The following is a 19,097-nucleotide window of genomic DNA, read 5'->3' as shown; positions in this document are numbered from 1 at the left end:
CTCGGGTTATACAACACATTTGACTCAATGGTCGTGATAAGACAGAGCGTTTGTCTGCATGAAAATTCTGTCACAAGTCACAACCATAGTGACAAGTGTGTTCTCCAAGTGGAATGTGAACAGGTCCGTTGTAAGGATGTGGATTTCTACTTTCCAGAGCTCCTGTCGTCTCGTAGGAGAATGGTGGAAGGAGCTATAGGATGGGCTCGTTGTAATAGCTGTAACCGCTAACTAGCTAGCCGCACCACATCAGTTACACTCACTCCCCTTTTGACCTGCTTTTCCGCAGCAACCAGTGATCCGGGTCAACAGCATCAATGTAACAGTATAGCTTCCGCCCCTCTCCTCGCCCCAACCTGGGACCCTCTGCACACATCAACCACAGTTACTCACGAAGCATCGTTAGCCATCGCGCCACAAAAGCCGCAGCCCTTGCAGAGCAAGGGGAACCACTACTTCAAGGTCTCAGAGCGAGTGACGTAACCGATTGAAACGCTAACTAGCTAGCCATTTCACATCGGTTACATTAGTGCCATGTAGAAACAGGGCTTTTGCTCTACATAGATTTGCAAAGATCTGAACTTCTCAGTCAGTGTAATTTGCAGCAGCAAAAATAACTCCAATTCATTATTTTCACTTCTATTTTAATAGTCTATAAAATCGGTTATAACTACGGCATTAAAAGCAATAGTACAAAGGCCATGTAATAACTCTTCCAGACATATCACAAAATCCAGATGTATCCTATAGTTTAAAAAGTACAAACATCTTTATACAAAACAGAAAAACAAGATAGTACTGCACAATCTCTTTTCTTTTATCTTCAAAGTACAAAGGTAGCAATCTCCATTTGCTAGACAGAAATAATTAGGCAAAATAAATTAAGACCTTTTGTTAAGCATTATTCCTTTAAATTATAGTACATAAATAAGGAACTATACATAGCTAAATAAACCATAGCGTGCATTTCCCTAAACACACAAAACAGCTCCATGGAAAACAAAAATGTTGTTATTCACCATGTGGTGCTGAATAGTTGCTTGAAAAATAAATAAGGGCATTTCCATGGTCACCTTTTGCCTTATGGGACTTTTTACATGGACAAGCAAGACGGGTAACTTATATACAGTACATTGAAAATATACATTAAATAATTCAAGAGGTTTAACCTCTTGAATTACTTAATGTATACATGTGGATTTGAAATATTTTCCTTTTTTTGGCAGGATGAACTCTAATAACATACATAGAAACTTTGACCTCATACATTCTGAGACACAGACCTCGCATGACGTCATGCGTACACTCACGCTTTAGGTAACACACACATACATTAGAACTAATGACTGATTACTATGGCTCCTGAGGAGAGGTTTCCTCTAGGTACAGATCAAGGATCAGCTTCCTATCCCACAATCATAACGGTTACCATTAGAGTAGGGAAAATGCAAAACTGACTCTAGGGGCAACTTCACCCTGCACCATTACGACCCAGTAACACCAATCTGGAGACCGACAGACTGAATGGCTGAGTAACTGACTGGCTGATTATCCCTTCCTGTTTCTCCCAGAGAGTCCAGTTGTTTACAGATGTGACGTCTACATGTAGTAGGACTCTGAACAGATGTAGGGTTAGGTTAGTTATACAGGTGGAGTTTCTGCATGTAGTAGGACTCTGAACAGATGTAGGGTTAGGTTAGCTATACAGGTGGAGTTTCTGCATGTAGTAGGACTCTGAACAGATGTAGGGTTAGGTTAGCTATACAGGTGGAGTTTCTGCATGTAGTAGGACTCTGAACAGATGTAGGGTTAGGTTAGCTGTACAGGTGGAGTTTCTGCATGTAGTAGGACTCTGAACAGATGTAGGGTTAGGTTAGCTGTACAGGTGGAGTTTCTGCATGTAGTAGGACTCTGAATAGATGTAGGGTTAGGTTAGCTGTACAGGTGGAGTTTCTGCATGTAGTAGGACTCTGAATAGATGTAGGGTTAGGTTAGCTGTACAGGTGGAGTTTCTACATGACATCTGTTTTCCTGAGTCAACAAAGACAAGGTGGAGCAAGGAGAAGCAGAGACTGATCAAACACAGTAAAAGACAGAGGAGGCAGTATGACAAGGATGGAGAGAAGAGAGTGATAGAACAGCAGACATTGAGTATTCCAATGAACCTAAAACCCTCCTCCCTACACCATATCCTACTATTTTTCTAGTTGACAAGAGTAGAAAAATAAAGACTAAGACAATAAAAACCTTTTGAAAATCATTAGAACTAAACCACACTCTCCCTTTAAGCCCCTCCCATCCCTTCACTTCTCAATGAGGCCCGCCTCCTTGATCTTAGTGTAGAAGACCTTCTCTAGCAGGTTGGCACACTTGTAGTACTGGCTCTCTGGAGGGTTGTACTCTCGACAGTTGGTGAAGATGCGCTGCATGTCGGCCATGAAGAGCTTCCGCGTGGTGTAGTACCTGCTCTTCAGACGCTCAGACATCGTCTTCAGGTCTGGAGATAATCACACAATACAACATTAACATGAATCTTGACTAACCTCTAGTCTAAATGATCAAATGAAACCAAACCAAACTCTGATGTGATTAACCAAAAACACACTATGACCACACTAACCATTACGTGTTGGTCTCTGACTAAGGTAACTATGCTCAATTCAATTACCGTAATTTCCGGACTATAAGCCGCTACTTTATTCCCACACTTTGAACCTCGCCGTTTATACAATGACGTGGCTAATTTATGGATTTTTCCCGCTTTCACAAGATTCATGCCGCCAAAAAACTGAGCACCGTCACATAATGTGACGTAAATCGAGCGCGCTCAAACTTCCCATCATTCTGATTACGGTAGTAATTTTGTCACCCTCATCATGGCAAAGACATGGAGAAATGCATATGATGCAGCTTTCAAGTTGAAGGCGATAAATCTGGCTGTTTTAAAAGGAAATAGAGCTGCTGCACGGGAGCTTGGCCTTAATGAGTCGATGATAAGACGTTGGAAACAGCAGCGCGAGGAACTGACTCAGTGCAGAAAGACAACAAAAGCTTTCAGAGGGAAGAAAAGCAGATGACCCAAAGTATTTGCAGCCACTCGACATCAGTGTAAATCGTGCATTTAAGGTGGCGCTCCTTGTTCAGTGGGAGGCTTGGATGACAAGTGGGGAGAAATCCTTCACTAAAACGGGCCGCAGGCGAAGAGCATCTTATGGTCAAGTCTGCCAGTGGGTCCTGACAGCGTGGAGCATTGTCAAAAAATCAACTATCATCAACGGGTTTCGAAAGGTTGGACTGCTGCGTGTTGAAGGGGCAGCATGAGCTCAGCGGGGTATTTGCCTCCGGATGAAAGTGACGAGAGCGACAATGAAAACGATCCAACATCGGATGAAGCAATTCTGAGGCTATTATTCAACTCCGACACCGAAGGAGATGACTTCAGTGGTTTCAGTGCACAGGAGGAGGAAGATAGTGACCAATGACTTTCTTGTTAGGCTACTGTTTTAATTTTTGTTACAAGCCGTGTTTCGTTAAAGCCTATTTATTTTTGTTACAAGCCGTGTTTAGTTTAAAGGCTGTGTAAAGTTAATTTGTGTCAATGTACCGGTAGGCACCTGCGGCTTATAGACACGTGCGGCTTATTTATGTACAAAATACATATTTTATTATAATTCAGTGGGTGCGGTTTATATTCAGGTGCGGCTTAATAGTCCAGCAATTATGGTACCCATTTCTTACAAATGATGTACTGCTATATTCCTTCCCCTGAAGAGTTGACCCAGGCACAGATGTGTTCCATATGTAGTGCCATACATACCCATGGGGAAGCGGATGACTTGGTAGTAACCAGGAGCCTCAATCTTCTTCACTGGTTCCATGAACGGCCAGGCATTCTGGTGACTCTATAACACACAACACATAGTGAGAAACCTGTGTGTGTACGTGCGCACGTTGGTGCATGCGAGTTATGTGCATGTGTGCGTGCCCCTCACCTTAACATGTTGTAAGATGGTCTTCAGTGTGCTGTACAGCTGATCTGGATCCTTCAGCTCCTTCCTGGGATCACAACAGGAAGTTATCACCTAATTTCCTGTCAGAGTTACCATAATGATAGCAGTGGTAGCTCACTAGTAAAGCCTTCGGACGAAACCCTCAAATCCTATTTTTTTCTGTTTACTAAAATGGTATGCACAATAGATGAGAATAAGCTGTTTACTAAAATGGTATGCACAATAGATGAGAATAAGCTGTTTACTAAAATGGTATGCACAATAGATGAGAATAAGCTGTTTACTAAAATGGTATGCACAATAGATGAGAATAAGCTGTTTACTAAAATGGTATGCACAATAGATGAGAATAAGCTGTTTACTAAAATGGTATGCACAATAGATGAGAATAAGCTGTTTACTAAAATGGTATGCACAATAGATGAGAATAAGCTGTTTACTAAAATGGTATGCACAATAGATGAGAATAAGCTATAAGGAACTGAAAGACCCACCCTTTTCCCACCGGTTTCCATCCAGTTTCTCCTGGTGACAAAGAGGAGCTGAGTTAAATTAGAGACACTGTCCACACACTCCCTTCCTACCCCACTTCACTGCTACCTCTCTTTAGATTTGCCTTTGAACCTTTGCTGAAGGTAGACTAATTAGGCATATAATGACAGGGGGAGAAACTCAACGTATTCCAGGAATGCTCTCAATGGGAATCTGCCGAACTCCTTCCTTAAAACAGGAAAGTCCTGGGTAGACCTTTCTGATCTGAGCCTGCTTCCTCTCTATCAGTTTCTTTATGATCTGAGAGAGAGAGAAAGACAGAAAGAGAGAGAGAGAAAATAGAGGTAACTCAATTTATTATACAGATAGACACGTTTGTAGGCACACACGCACACACACACACCTCCTTCTGTTTCTTGATGATGACGGAGAACTCGGTGTAAGGGATGCTGGGGTTGAGCTCACAGCCCATCAGCGTCGCTCCCTCATAATCTTTGATGTAGCCCAGATACTTGGCCTTGGGAACCTTGATGTCTTTAGAGAAGCCCTGATACACAGACAGACAGACAGACAGACAGACAGACAGACAGACAGACAGACAGACAGACAGACAGACAGACAGACAGACAGAGAGAGAGAGAGAGAGAGACAGACAGACAGACAGACAGACAGAGAGACAGACAGACAGACAGACAGAGGGGAGAGAGACACAGACAGAGAGAAAGAGAGAGAGAGAGAAAGAGCGACAGACAGACAGACAGACAGACAGACACAGAGACACAGAGACACAGAGACAGACACAGATACAGACACAGAGACAGACAGAGAGACACACAGACAGAGAGAGATAGAGAAACAGACAGAGACAGACAGAGAGAGAGACAGAGACACAGAAAGAGACAGACAGAGACACAGAGAGAGACAGAGAGAGACACATACAGACAGAGAGAGACAGACAGACAGACAGAGAGAGACACACAGAGCGAGACAGAGGTGTAAGAGAGGTCCATTTCACAAAGACACCCAGTTTATTGATGTTTCCCTATGCTGGATTCTGGGTACTAACTCCTAAACATGGGATAGGGCTAATTATCAGGTATCCTATTGAAATATTGAGTGCTTAGGTTTAGAGGGTCTACACCAGAAGTTAATGGTTACCTGTAGGAGGAAGTTATATGGTGGGTGCAATTAAGCTTGGAATGTGCTGAGTGTAGGGAAAGCGACACATTGATAAGAGGAGTGAGCACTTTGGGGTAGAGGTCAGGTCAGATGAAGTGAGGAAGAACAGATATCACTAAGGTTCTGTCTAGCAACAGAGATGCATTGGCTGTTCAGGTGTGTAGGTGGAAAGGTTAAATATCAGTGCTTGTGTTAAATATTGTTGTCTAATGCAGCTGTATTGACCCTCTGGGAGAATAAACTTGGTTAAGCTTTCATAGTGTCCATTGAGTTTTATACTCTGAGAATTAGAACCTAACATCTAACATAACAAGATAACCAATAATGTCATTTGTTGATCTTCTTAAGCAGCCAATCATGTATTGACCTGCTTTTTGAAGTAGCCAATGGCGTACTCGTCTGCGTAGGTGAGGAAGTTAAGGATGTCGTGCTTGATGTGATATTCTTTCAGGTGGTTCATCAGGTGAGTGCCATACCCCTGGAAACGATAGGTAGGGGTCAAAGGTAAAAACTTATCAATCAAGAAGAATGAGGTACATCCGTAAAGACCAACAGAAATTTGACTAGAAGGGGACCGTAGCCTGGTCCCAGAACTGTTTGTTTGTGTATAGCGAAGTCCTATGGTCACTGTCATGTGGAACATTACCATAGGAGTTGGAAAGACGGTACAAACAGATCTGGGACCGGGCTAAAAGAGCTGCAGTCTCGTACCTTGACCTGCTCGTTGGAGGTGACGGCACAGAACACGATCTCTGTGAAACCCTGTGAGGGAAACATCCGAAAACAGATTCCTCCAATCACACGGCCATCTTTGATCAGCGACAGCGTCTTGTGCTTCCTGTTTGGAGAGGACATAAATATAGTTCCCTTTTTCTTATTCACTTCAATGATAATGTCATCGCAACAACTCATACTACGGCCAGGTTCAATGGTTGCCATAACATTGAGGGGTCAAACATACTTGTAATGTAACATATCTATTTCTGTAGCAATTATTATAAACCAAATAATTACATTTTGTTTACAACTGTAGAGCAACTTCATATAAAGCAGTGGTCACTAACCGGTTGATCTCTAAGCCATTCCTAGTTGATCACTACACATTTCTTAATAAACAACAACTATAAAGCCTTGCATTCCTATTTTTTCTATATTCGTTTTGCGCTGTTGTCGGAAGGTGCACTTGATTCATCAGCCCTAGCGCACAGAAGGGAAAGTGTTCCCATTTTTAACCATTTCATGTCTCTGAAGGTAGGACTCTGCCTGCCCGGCAGGCACAGAGAGCATATCAAGTGCACTTATAGGCCTACCGCTAGACAATCAGATAGTTTAGATCACCGCGTAGACTGAGCCATAGACTGTAAAAAGAAGCCTCGACCGCACAGCAAAGTTGAAACAGATTTCAAAACTTTTAAAACCTGACTTGAGAGAGACTCAACGAACACAGCAAAGAGTAAGTTCATGTTTAAGTTGTTATTCACCACTGTCAACACTTTGTTCAATACTTTGATAAGACATCAAATGTGCGTTCTTCCTACTTCCACTCGCCTTACAACCAGCACTGCCGCTGTATGAATGACTATAGCAAAGTGTTCCCATAAGCTTGTGTGGTTATTATTAGCTGCTTGTGTCTTTTTTAATATCAAGGAATATTCCCCTTTCTCTGGTCATAGGAGTATCAACATGAATTGGTGCATGAGGCAGAAATAACGCAGTGTGACTTTCGCCATCAGCTTGAAGACTGAGGGAGGGAGAGAGATTCAGGTGAGAGCCAGCCTCACCTCTGCTCCCTCTCTCCCCTCAGACTGACCATAAGATGCAGGCCATCAGGCCAGTAAAGAAAATGAAGCAAATGATTATGCTCACTCAGCTGTGCCTCAAGTAATACAACACATTATCTATTACCAGTGTGATCATACACCTACATGTTTTAAATATCATTTCAAAATGGTCTGAGAACAACCACATTGGCAGGGAAATTCAAGCATAGTCAATATGCAGTGATAATGTATTGGGCCTGTATCCTTCTGCACAAACTTCATTGCTACAGAACTGTTTTTGATTGGTTAATGTTGCATTGGCATCAGTCATGTTAAAAAAAATCTGAGCAGTAGAGCTCAGCTTGCATTTTGAGTCAGAAAGTGATCTCCTCTCAGAAAAGGTTGATGACCCCTGATATAAATATTTCCTTTCTGTGCTACAAAGTTGGGACAATTTCTCTCTTTGGGGGCAAGCAGGGTCCATCTCTACCGTAACACTCACGGGTCGAAGACGAGGCGTGTGATGTACTCTTTGGGCATGCGAGGCAGCTGGTGGGAGAAGACGTTCTGGAGGCCCACCAACCACATCAGGATCCTTTTGTTGGGCTTCTGGTTGAGGGAGTTCCCGATGACGTGGAACTCTATCACCCCCCTCCTCTCCTCCAGGCGTGCCGCCTCATCACGGGCTGAGTGGGCCGACAGCAGGCTGGTCTGGGGGGTAGGGGATGACGTCAGCCTTACTCATCATCATCAAGTCCTATTAGAGTACTAATTTTGATTTAGCAGTGTTCCATCAGCAGCAGCAGTAGCTTCAACATCATCATCAACCTCTATAATACTGTCTATAAAACAACAGGGGTGGGCAATCATAATCAGATATCCATGCACTAACTGATTTTTTACTGAGATGGAATAGAGTGTAACAGGCTGACAACACCGCACGCGACACGAGCGCTGCAAAATCAATTTTGAAATCTATGTTATTCATTTATTGCACACACACCGCTCGCGACCGTCTGCATTGCCAAGGGCTAAAATAGAAGTCCTTTCTATTTCTGACGCAGATCGCGCTGCAAGTCCTGCCTCTCCCATCTCCTCATTGGTTATACCCACGTGGGTGACTGAAAGACGAACGAGGTCAGTGGCGGTAATGCACCTAATTTATGAAAGTTGCCAATCACAATATAAAGTCAAGAGAAGAAAAAGCCTGGAAGGAAGAGAGATGACTAGAAATGATTTGGTTGACCGTTTTATGTGTGGATTAATTGACGGAGTAGAGGACCTTGTGCATTTCAGGTAAAATAACAACTCAATGTTTATATTCCAGGACAAATTAGCTAGCAAGTGCAAGCTAACTAGCTAAATTGCCATACATGTTTAATGCTTTTCAACCTGTCCCCAAATTAATATAATTGGTTCAGTTTGTTTTGATATTTTAACCTGCGTGTCATGATCGCATTTGGTGTAAAATAAATGGACAAAAAATAAAAATAAATGTATGCACGATGGCGCACACGCACAACCGCTTTGGGTTCCGTGTTAAGCTCTGGAATTATTGATGACTATATGTTGGACTGACTGAGCGTTTGATGTTACCTCTGGTCCCAGCATGGAGGTCGGGTCAGTAATGGTTGCCATGACTTCGTTGATGAGTTCCATGGGGATGTCGCCGACGATCCTGAGCTTCTTAGTCTCATCATGGGGGATGGGCTCCGATGGCTTCCGCTTCTGCCCACCTACACAGGTAGATCATATGTCAAGTTGCCCATAGAAACTGATCTAAGGCCAGATTATTTATTTGAATTTTTTTACCCTTATTTTACCAGGTAAATTGACTGAGAGCACATTCTCATTTACAGCAACAACCTGGGGAATCGTCTCAGGGGAGAGGAGGAGGAATGGATGAGCCTAATGGTTAAGATGATAATTTCTGGTGGGTAAATTGATCCTAGATCTGTGTCTAGAGCCTGTTGTGTTTACCTGGGCTGGGTTCCAGAGCAGAGGCTGTCTTCCTGGCAGGACTGACACTGCCACAGCTAGATGGGTCCACTGATACTGGGCTGGTGCTGTAGTACAGAGGCCTGGCCACCGGGGGCGCACTGATCACTGTCATTATACACAGGTGAGACCATCAGATTAATTTAACAGTGGAGAGAAGCACTCATATCAATCACATCACATCTTTCAAAGAGAGAGCATCACAAGTTATGGGCTAAACAAGGAAGTGAGTTACAAAAATAATATGATCGCTGTGCAGGGTTGCCAGGTCTAGCTAGAATTTCCAGCCCAATGACCACTCAAAACCCACCCAAAAGGCCTGAAAACTAGCCCATTTAAAAAGAAAATACAGCAAAAGAGTTGCCATATTTATACAATAAACCCTTTCTCCATAACGTTATCAAGGCAATTAAGAAGGAATATCGTAGTAATTTGTAACAACGTTAGAAGCAAAATGAGATTATCCTCAAAATAATAATTATTGCGAACTATGACATGACGTACTGAAGGAATTTGAATATTTTGGAAGAGAAAATGTAATTCGCTCTTATTAAATTCGCCTTATCCTTTTTCTTCAATGATGTTGATTTAACTTGTTTGACTGCTATGATTAAGCAATAAGATACAAGGGGGGGGGGGGGGGGTATATGGCCAATATACAGTACCACGGCTAAGGGCTGTTCTTAAGCATGACGTAACACGGAGTGCCTGGATACGGTCATTAACCGTGGTATATTGGCCATATACAACAAACCCCGGGGTGCCTTTTTGCCATCATAAACTGGCATTCCAATCAGCATTCAGGGCTTGAACCAGGTTTATAATTGTATATATATCCCCTTTGCACATGTGCATAACTATGCAAGAGAGTTTGAGTGATAAAAGTTGGACATCTCGAAATCTCTGAGCAAGAAACTTTGACGAACATAAAAAACTAATGTCATGCTATTTTCTGGCAATTGTGCTGTTATTATGTGCTAAATGTTAAAACTACAAACAGTCAAATGGCCCATTTTCAAGATTGACTTGTCATTTCAATAGGCATAGGCTAGTGACTAAAATCTGGGTTTAGAATTGTACTTAAATTTCACCATGGTTTGCTTAGATAGATGCAGGTAGCCTATAGCCCTTGATAGGCCAACATCTCATTTCAGGATAATCTACTGTAGCCTAGACAAAATGTAGGCAAAATGTAAACTGAACAATTTAGCAGCATGCTTAGTTCAAATTAACACTCATTTATTCAACATGAATAGCTTGGTGATTTCGAGGTAAGAAATGCTTGTGTTTCCCAATAGCCTGCTGGAATAGGCTACTGAGGATGAGATCGTAATTTCATTCACTGAATTGATCACCCCTTTGGCCCTCCCCACCAGAAACAGCCTGCCTTACTGTCAGCAGCAGGTCAGTGAAAGATATGTTTTTTAAGAGAAATGCCATGGCGGCCACGGTGCTACTTAGAAATAGCCCTAAAACACGCAAACAATACATTTTCACCCACAACTTCATTTTTAAAGTAGCCTGATTTGTTGGTAAAACCACAAATTTGGCAACACTGTTGCTGTGATAGAAATGTATGGATTTTCGCCATTTTTAAAAGTCCAATCCAATACAGCTGTAGCAGGCTTGCACCCTCTCCCGCCTCAATTTCAACCACACCCCTTTCAAGTCCCACTTTGAGGCAAAATGTTCCCACGCCAGGAGCCTGGGGACGCTGTTAATGGGTATTATGCCAAGTTACATGGTCTGTAACCTGATTTGATGTGAGAAATCAGAGTATGAGGGCCGCGTTGTATGTACATGTGCCCAGGAAACAGCAAACTTCCCGGGGTCCAGGGCCATCTCCTTCTTGACATCTTGGTCCAAGGAGATTAGTATTTGTTCAGTTGGTGACCCCCCAAAAAACAGACACATTTTGGGAAAACTAAAAACAGGCATGCCAAACTAAAGACTCAAAACCAAACAAAAGGCCTCATTGCCACCAAACAAACCAGCAGCCTCACAGCTCTGCCAGCTGGGACAGACTAATAAGAATAATAATCACCCTAAATGCCTGCACCTGATGTGCTTATGAAGGCTTCCTAGCAGAGCCCTGGCCTTGATTCGGTTGGTGCTGCCACCTGGTGATGGGGTGTGGAAGTGTATCCTGGTAGTGCAGGGTTCTTCAACCTTTTGTTGCATAGGGACCCCCTCCCATGCAAACCGGCGACCCAGGGACACTCATCATATGTTAGCAAAAACAATTTATTCACATGTCTTGTCTTATCATCAGGTGAATGATAATGGCAAGGATAAGTAATAAACATTTTAAAATGAATAGATTTGGTATAGTTTTCTATTTTTTTGACCTCCCCACATTATAATTGGAAGAGGAAGTGTAAAATCTAGCATAACATATTAGCTAGACATCCAAACACATTTTCGCTAAAGAGAAGCAGTTTAGATGGCTGAACAAAGGTTAGCCATGTGTTGGCAAACATGTATGTTCAAGTCAAGAAAACTTACCAGCAGACAGCGGCACTTGTCGCAATGGAAGCCTACTGACCGGTAGTCTACTGACCGGTAGTCTACTGACCGGTAGTCTACTGACCGGTAGCCTATTGACCGGCAGTCTACTGACCGGTAGTCTACTGACCGGCAGTCTACTGACCGGTAGCCTAATGACCGGCAGTCTACTGACCGGTAGCCTATTGACCGGTAGTCTCCTGACCGGTAGCCTAATGACCGGTAGTCTAATGACCGGTAGTCTCCTGACCGGTAGCCTATTGACCGGTAGTCTCCTGACCGGTAGCCTAATGACCGGTAGTCTCCTGACCGGTAGTCTCCTGACCGGTAGCCTAATGACCGGTAGTCTACTGACCGGTGGCCTAATGACCGGTAGTCTACTGACCGGTAGCCTACTGACCGGTAGCCTATTGACCGGTAGTCTACTGACCGGTAGTCTACTGACTGGTAGCCTAATGACCGGTAGCCTATTGACCGGTAGTCTACTGACCGGTAGCCTATTGACTGGTAGCCTATTGACTGGTAGCCTATTGACCGGTAGCCTAATGACCGGTAGCCTATTGACCGGTAGTCTACTGACCGGTAGTCTACTGACTGGTAGCCTATTGACTGGTAGCCTATTGACTGGTAGCCTATTGACCGGTAGCCTAATGACCGGTAGCCTATTGACCGGTAGTCTACTGACCGGTAGTCTACTGACCGGTAGCCTAATGACCGGTAGCCTATTGACCGGTAGCCTATTGACTGGTAGCCTATTGACCGGTAGCCTAATGACCGGTAGCCTAATGACCGGTAGCCTAATGACCGGTAGTCTAATGACCGGTAGTCTCCTGACCGGTAGCCTATTGACCGGTAGTCTACTGACTGGTAGCCTATTGACTGGTAGCCTATTGACCGGTAGCCTAATGACCGGTAGCCTAATGACCGGTAGCCTATTGACTGGTAGCCTATTGACTGGTAGCCTATTGACCGGTAGTCTCCTGACCGGTAGCCTAATGACCGGTAGCCTAATGACCGGTAGCCTATTGACCGGTAGCCTATTGACCGGTAGCCTCCTGACCGGTAGCCAAATGACCGGTAGCCTAATGACCGGTAGCCTATTGACTGGTAGGCTACCTATTGACTGGTATACAGTACCAGTCAAAAGTTTGTACACACCTACTCATTCAAGGGTTTTTCTTTATTTTTACAATTTTCTCAATTGTAGAATAATAGAGAAGTCATCTAAACTTTGAAATAACACATATGGAATCATGTAGTAACCAAAAAAGTGTTAAACAAATCAACATTTATTTTGGATTCTTCAAAGAAGCCACCCTTTGTCTTGATGACAGCTTTGCACACTCTTGGCATTCTCTCAACCAGCTCCATGAGGTAGTCACATTGAATGCATTTCAATTAACAGGTGTGCCTTGTTAAAAGTTAATTTGTGGAATTTCTTTCCTTCTTAATGCATTTGAGCCAATCAGTTGTGTTGTGACAAGGTAGGGGTGGTATACAGAAGATAGTATTTTTCCAAATAGGGCGGCTAAGTCCATATTATGGCAAGAACAGCTAAAATAAGCAAAGAAAAACAACTGTCCATCATTACTTTAAGACATGAAGTCCAGTCAATGCAGAACATTTCAAGAACTGAAAGTTTCTTTAAGTGCAGTCACAAAAACCATCAAGCGCTATGATGAAACTGGCTCTCATGAGGACCACCACAGGAATGGAAGACTCAGAGTTACCTCTGCTGCAGAGGATAAGTTCATTAGAGTTAGCTACATCTCAGATTGCAACCCAAATAAATGCTTCACAGAGTTCAAGTAACAGACACATCTGTGACGACCCTCCCACTCTGTCTGCCGAATTCTTTCTCTTTGCTCTTGTTTTCCTTAATAGGAAGTCGGGGGGCGGAGCCGGGAGGGTCGTCAGAGAAATGGGACACACCTGGGCTCGAGTGTGTCCCAGAATAAATGCACCTTTTCCCCATTCATTGGGGAGACTCTCTCCATGCAGACACTGATAGATTTTGGTTGTGGATTTTTTTGTTTGTTTGCGTAGGCACCTTTCAACACCCTTCATTATCACATTTATGCACACAACCATTCATTTACACTACTGATTACTGACTACACACACACACCATTGTTAATTGTATTTTAGCTTACTTTAGTTAATAAATATATTTTGTTATTCCTTATCTCCACGTTGTCTCCCTTTTTGTTAAGGGGCTCGAGCCTGTTCAGATGAGACTGCATGAATCAGGCCTTCATGGTCGAATTGCTGCAAAGAAACCACTACTAAAAGACACCAATAAGACGAGACTTGCTTGGGCCAAGAAAAATGAGCAATGGACATTAGACTGGTGAAAATCTGTCCTTTGGTCTGATGAGTCAAAATGTGAGATTTTTGGTTCCAACCGCAGTGTCATTGTGAGACGCAGACTAGGTGAACGGATGATCTCCGCATGTGTGGTTCCCACCGTGAAGCATGGAGGTGTGTGGTGTGGGTGCTGCAGTGATACGCCATTCCATCTTTTTTTGCACTTAGTGGGACTATAATTTGTTTTACCACAGGACAATGACCCAACACACCTCCAGGCTGTGTAAGGGCTATTTGAGCAAGGAGAGTGATGGAGTGCTGCATCAGATGACCTGGCCTCCACAATCACCCGATCTTGACCCAATTGAGATGGTTTGTGATGATTTAGAATGAAGAAAAAGTAGCCAACAAGTGCTCAGCATTTGTGGGAACTCCTTCAAGACTGTTGGAAAAGCATTCCAGGTGAAGCTGGTTGAGAGAATGCCAAGAGTGTGCAAAGCTGTCGTCAAGGCAAAGGGTGGCTACTTTGAAGAATATAAAATATATTTTGATTTGTTTAACACTTTTTTGGTTACTTTATGATTCCATGTGTGTTATGTCATAGTTTTAATTCATTCACTAGTATTCTACAATGTAGAAAATAGTCAAAATAAAGAAAAACCCTTGAATGACTAAGTGTGTCCAAACTTTAAACTGGTACTGTATATTTTCATGGACCCCCTGCAGAGCCCCCCGGTTGTAAATACCCCTGTTCTAGTGTGTTGCCTAATTGTGTGTTAACACTAAACTACCCCCCCATATCATATCATTGCTACAGTTCAAGGGTCAGGTGTGTTTACCTGTATGGATGGGGATCTGTCCTCCTGTGGATCCAACCAGGAAGTCTTCGCTCCAGATGGGAGAGCTGTGACTGTACACTTCCTCCTCCAACATGGACAGGAATCTACAGCACACAGATGTCTTCATCACACCTACTGTTGACAGAGACTAGGAATCCTCCTCTACCTCGTGTGTGTGTGTGCACGATGCGCATGTATGCCCTCAGTGTGTCTCTTACTTGGGGAAGTGTGTAAGGATGAGAGTGCGTTTCTCCGGGGGTAACGTATCCTTCTCCTGCCTGGCCTGCTCTAGCAGCTGTTTCCTCATCACAGTGAAGACTGAGCCCAGCAGGGTCCGACCGAAGATCTGGGTCATTTCGTACCGCGGTAGACTGTCACAGAACTGGGGGACATTGCAGTAGCACAGCCATCTGGGGGGAAAAACACACCACAAAAATATGGGCTTGATTATGGGTTATAATGTTGATACAATTTGAATGAAATGTGTGCATCATCTATTGGTATGAAGAGGTTTTCATCGGCTCTAGGAGGACAATGTATCTGTTGGTACCAAGGTTCAAGTTACGGGTGTACTGGGCACTAAACACACCAGAGCTACAGTAATCGATGTTTAAGTGTTTGCGAAATGAAGGTGGGCACATCATCAAAGTGTGCCTGCCAGCAGTTGCAATTGAATCATCAAAAGGCGCCTGCTACCTGGTGTAGTTGACTTTGTACCCGGCAGCATCATCAGCAGGTGCCCGCTGTCGTCTCTGTGAGGGCGTCTCCAGCTGCCAGTAGTTGATCTGGTTGAGGAACATCTTGGCCAGCTCCACAATGGTCTGACGCTCCTTGGAGGGAAGATGGCTGAACTTGTACTGGACAAAGTTATTCACCCCCTGTTGAAGACACAGAGATCATGTAAACAACATATAATGTCTACATCTTGTGGAAGTCTGATCTAAATGTGTCACTTTTCCTCAGAGTGTGTGTGCACTTGCCTGTTCGATGCTGGGTTTCTCAAAGGGAGGACTTTCCTGCGCCTCCACCACAGGTTTGCCCATCTGTAGGATGCATTTCCTCAACAGCTGAAGGAGAAAGAAGAAATTGTGAAACCGATGCACTGAAAGTAATGTGTTGTAGACATGTTGAGCTGTGAACTACCTTGAATAGGGAGAAGTAGACTTGTTTGGTGTCAGCATCCTCTTCTTTGTGAACACATGTGTACAGGTACTCCACATCTAGGACTATACCCAGAAGCCTGTTCATCTCCTCCTCTGAGACGTTCTCTAGGTGGGTTACATGGTCACCTGAGAGGGAGATAAAGAGTCAGAGAGGGGGGGAGAGAGAGAGAGAGGACAGACTTTATTTTGTTTCTCTGACTAATGTACCTCTGAAAACCTGCTTTATTACCTGGCTTTTCTAGAACATTACATCTGCCTGTACCATCTACCCCTAGTCTTACCCAGTGTGTGGGAACAACTGCGGCAGGGCTCCAGCAGGTTGACAGTGTTGGGCTGCTGGTCCGTACGGGGAGGCGTGGGAGGGGGGTTCTGGCTCTTCCAGCCGTTACACTTACAGGCCCCCTCAGCCTACAGCAAAGGGTCACAAGGATTATAAAGCCACATAAGCACACAGACATGCTATTACATGTTTATAAACCTGTTTAACTTCTCTATGTCATAAGTTGACAAGTGATGGACAGCTTGGTAAACAAGTGGCATACTAGCGCTAACTTTGCTGCTGATATCTACTTGATTGAGGAAAATGTACTTACTATGACTGAGATATGTGGTTGTCTCACCTAGCTATCTTAAAGGGAAAATCTACTCAAAACTATAATTTTGTAGTTTTTGAGTGGATTTTCCCTTTAAGATGAATGCACTACCTGTAAGTCGGTCTGGATAAGAGCCTCTGCTAAAGATAAATTACTAAAACGTATATGTAGAACGCATAGCTAAATCCGCGCCTGGTGGGACAGCCCTCTAACTACAAGTGCTACATATCTGTTATTATTTTCAGCTGGAGCTGCGCACAGGAACATGCGCCGATGAACAACAACAAACTCCGCCCCCCAACAGCTGTCACCCTGTCAAAACAAAGACGTCTCTCCTTGCAGATGTTATATAAACGCAATAAATACTTAATAGTTTACAACGCCGCGCCACGCTGACAGACAGCAAAAACACTGTCACTTTTCCAGAGGGGTGAATTACACTCCGCACACTCCCCTAGCTTGGAGTCATTCGGGCTATGCACCACCACGCAAAACCTGAATTTGTCAAAGCGCAAGAGAATGTTTAAATCTACTCTCCCGCCTAGAAAGAAACATTGCAATAGTAAATATGGGAGCGCCAGGCTGAACATGTTGCCGTTTTTGGTCCTGATATTATTTTCCAAAAGGACCATTTTGCATAAATAGAGAATGAGGGATATGAAAAAATATATATATTGTGCGGCAATGGCTTCCTTTACTGCGCTTGCATTATAGCAGCACTGCAAACCAACAAGCATTTGAAGCACAATCTATTTGCAAAACATTGAAACATTGATAATAATTTCTAAATAATTTAATAATGGACGACATACTACCTTGCAAGAGGAATACACTCCGAGCTTCTCCAGTTTCTTAGGGCGCGGGGAGGAGCGGAGCTGCGCCTTCTTCGCCGCGATTCGTGCCGATCCTACCGTGGCGCCCGAACCCTCCGTTCCCCCGGCTCCCGGAGCCGCAGGAGCCGATCCCGCCGCACCGATGGCCGGGGAGCCCTGCTGAACACCTGCGCCCTCGGACATCCTCGATACCGAGACCGAACGCGATCCCCGACCCTGGAGCTAAAACGTTAAAATGTCCCGTTCTCTATTACACTACGCTTGAATCAGACATGGCGCTCATCCCTACTTTTTTTATTTGTCATTGTAGGTCCGTTTTTTCTCCACTAGGGGTGACAAAAATTGGTATTCCAGCAGGCTATGAATCAGGGGAGAGGTCACAAAAAATGTAACAATTTGTAGCAAGAATTTCAAGGTCAAATGTAACCGAGCAGTGACAAATGGTGTCAGAAACCGTCATAGGCATAACAGTAGGCCCAGGCCTGCATTAGTCTACCGAAATGGGAAGGGCAGACAAAAGCTGCTCCTGATGTCTGCCTTACAAATACCGCAATAATGTAACAGGCCTTGTAGTTACACGAGTAGCTAAATGTTATGTTTCCTATTATAGGCCCATTATTACATTTTACAACATAGTTTTGTTATTCTGACCTGATAATATTCAGTCATCATAAGTTCTTGTCTGTAAGCTGTCGGGGCTGCTTTCTGAGAGCCAGGGTGAGGACAAGTTTCATATTTATTTAACTAGGCAAGTCAGTTAAGAAAAAAATATTATTTACAATGATGGCCTACGCTGGCCAAACACTAACGACGCTGGGCCAATTGTGTGCCGCCCTATGGGACTTCCAATCACGGCCGGTTGCAATACAGCCTGGTAACACCTAAATCAAATCAAATGTTATTTGTCACATACACATGGTTAGCAGATGTTAATGCGAGTGTAGCGAAATGCTTGTGCTTCTAGTTCCGACAATGCAGTAATAACCAACAAGTAATCTAACTAACAATTCCAAAACTACTGTTTTATACACAGTGTAAGGGGATAAAGAATATGTACATAAGGATATATGAATGAGTGATGGTACAGAGCAGCATAGGCAAGATACAGTAGATGGTATCGAGTACAGTATATACATATGAGATGAGTATGTAAACAAAGTGGCATAGTTAAAGTGGCTAGTGATACATGTATTACATAAGGATGCAGTCGATGATATAGAGTACAGTATATACGTATGCATATGAGATGAATAATGTAGGGTAAGTAACATTATATAAGGTAGCATTGTTTAAAGTGGCTAGTGATATATTTACATCATTTCCCATCAATTCCCATTATTAAAGTGGCTGGAGTTGAGTCAGTGTCAGTGTGTTAGCAGCAGCCACTCAATGTTAGTGGTGGCTGTTTAACAGTCTGA

At 43.5% G+C, this 19,097-nt stretch overlaps 1 protein-coding gene across 2 annotated transcripts; it reads right to left on the bottom strand.

Annotated features, from left to right (window-relative positions):
• Positions 1-627: 627 nt before the first annotated feature.
• LOC115123915 (histone acetyltransferase KAT2B) lies at positions 628-17,993 on the bottom strand. Of its 2 annotated transcripts, none has more exons than XM_029653280.2 (18): positions 17,662-17,993; positions 16,535-16,661; positions 16,234-16,379; positions 16,071-16,157; positions 15,787-15,968; positions 15,309-15,500; positions 15,091-15,194; positions 9,422-9,547; positions 9,038-9,177; positions 7,944-8,152; positions 6,393-6,519; positions 6,049-6,159; positions 4,906-5,049; positions 4,688-4,802; positions 4,505-4,535; positions 3,993-4,056; positions 3,818-3,902; positions 628-2,497 (listed from the first exon to the last, which is right to left on the bottom strand). In XM_029653280.2, exons 1-18 carry the CDS (start codon positions 17,860-17,862, stop codon positions 2,304-2,306), a joined length of 2,385 nt encoding a protein of 794 aa, XP_029509140.1. In that variant the 5' UTR covers positions 17,863-17,993; the 3' UTR covers positions 628-2,303. The 2 variants fall into 2 exon arrangements, with proteins under 2 accessions (XP_029509140.1, XP_029509141.1); XM_029653281.2 differs by having other exon boundaries at positions 4,505-4,532.
• Between the last annotated feature and the right edge of the window lie 1,104 nt (positions 17,994-19,097).

The sequence above is a fragment of the Oncorhynchus nerka genome, linkage group LG4, assembly GCF_034236695.1.
Source record: "Oncorhynchus nerka isolate Pitt River linkage group LG4, Oner_Uvic_2.0, whole genome shotgun sequence".
Classification (NCBI taxonomy): Eukaryota; Metazoa; Chordata; class Actinopteri; order Salmoniformes; family Salmonidae; genus Oncorhynchus; species Oncorhynchus nerka.
Note: the sequence above shows the minus strand (reverse complement) of the source record. Positions and strands in the feature narration are given on the sequence as shown.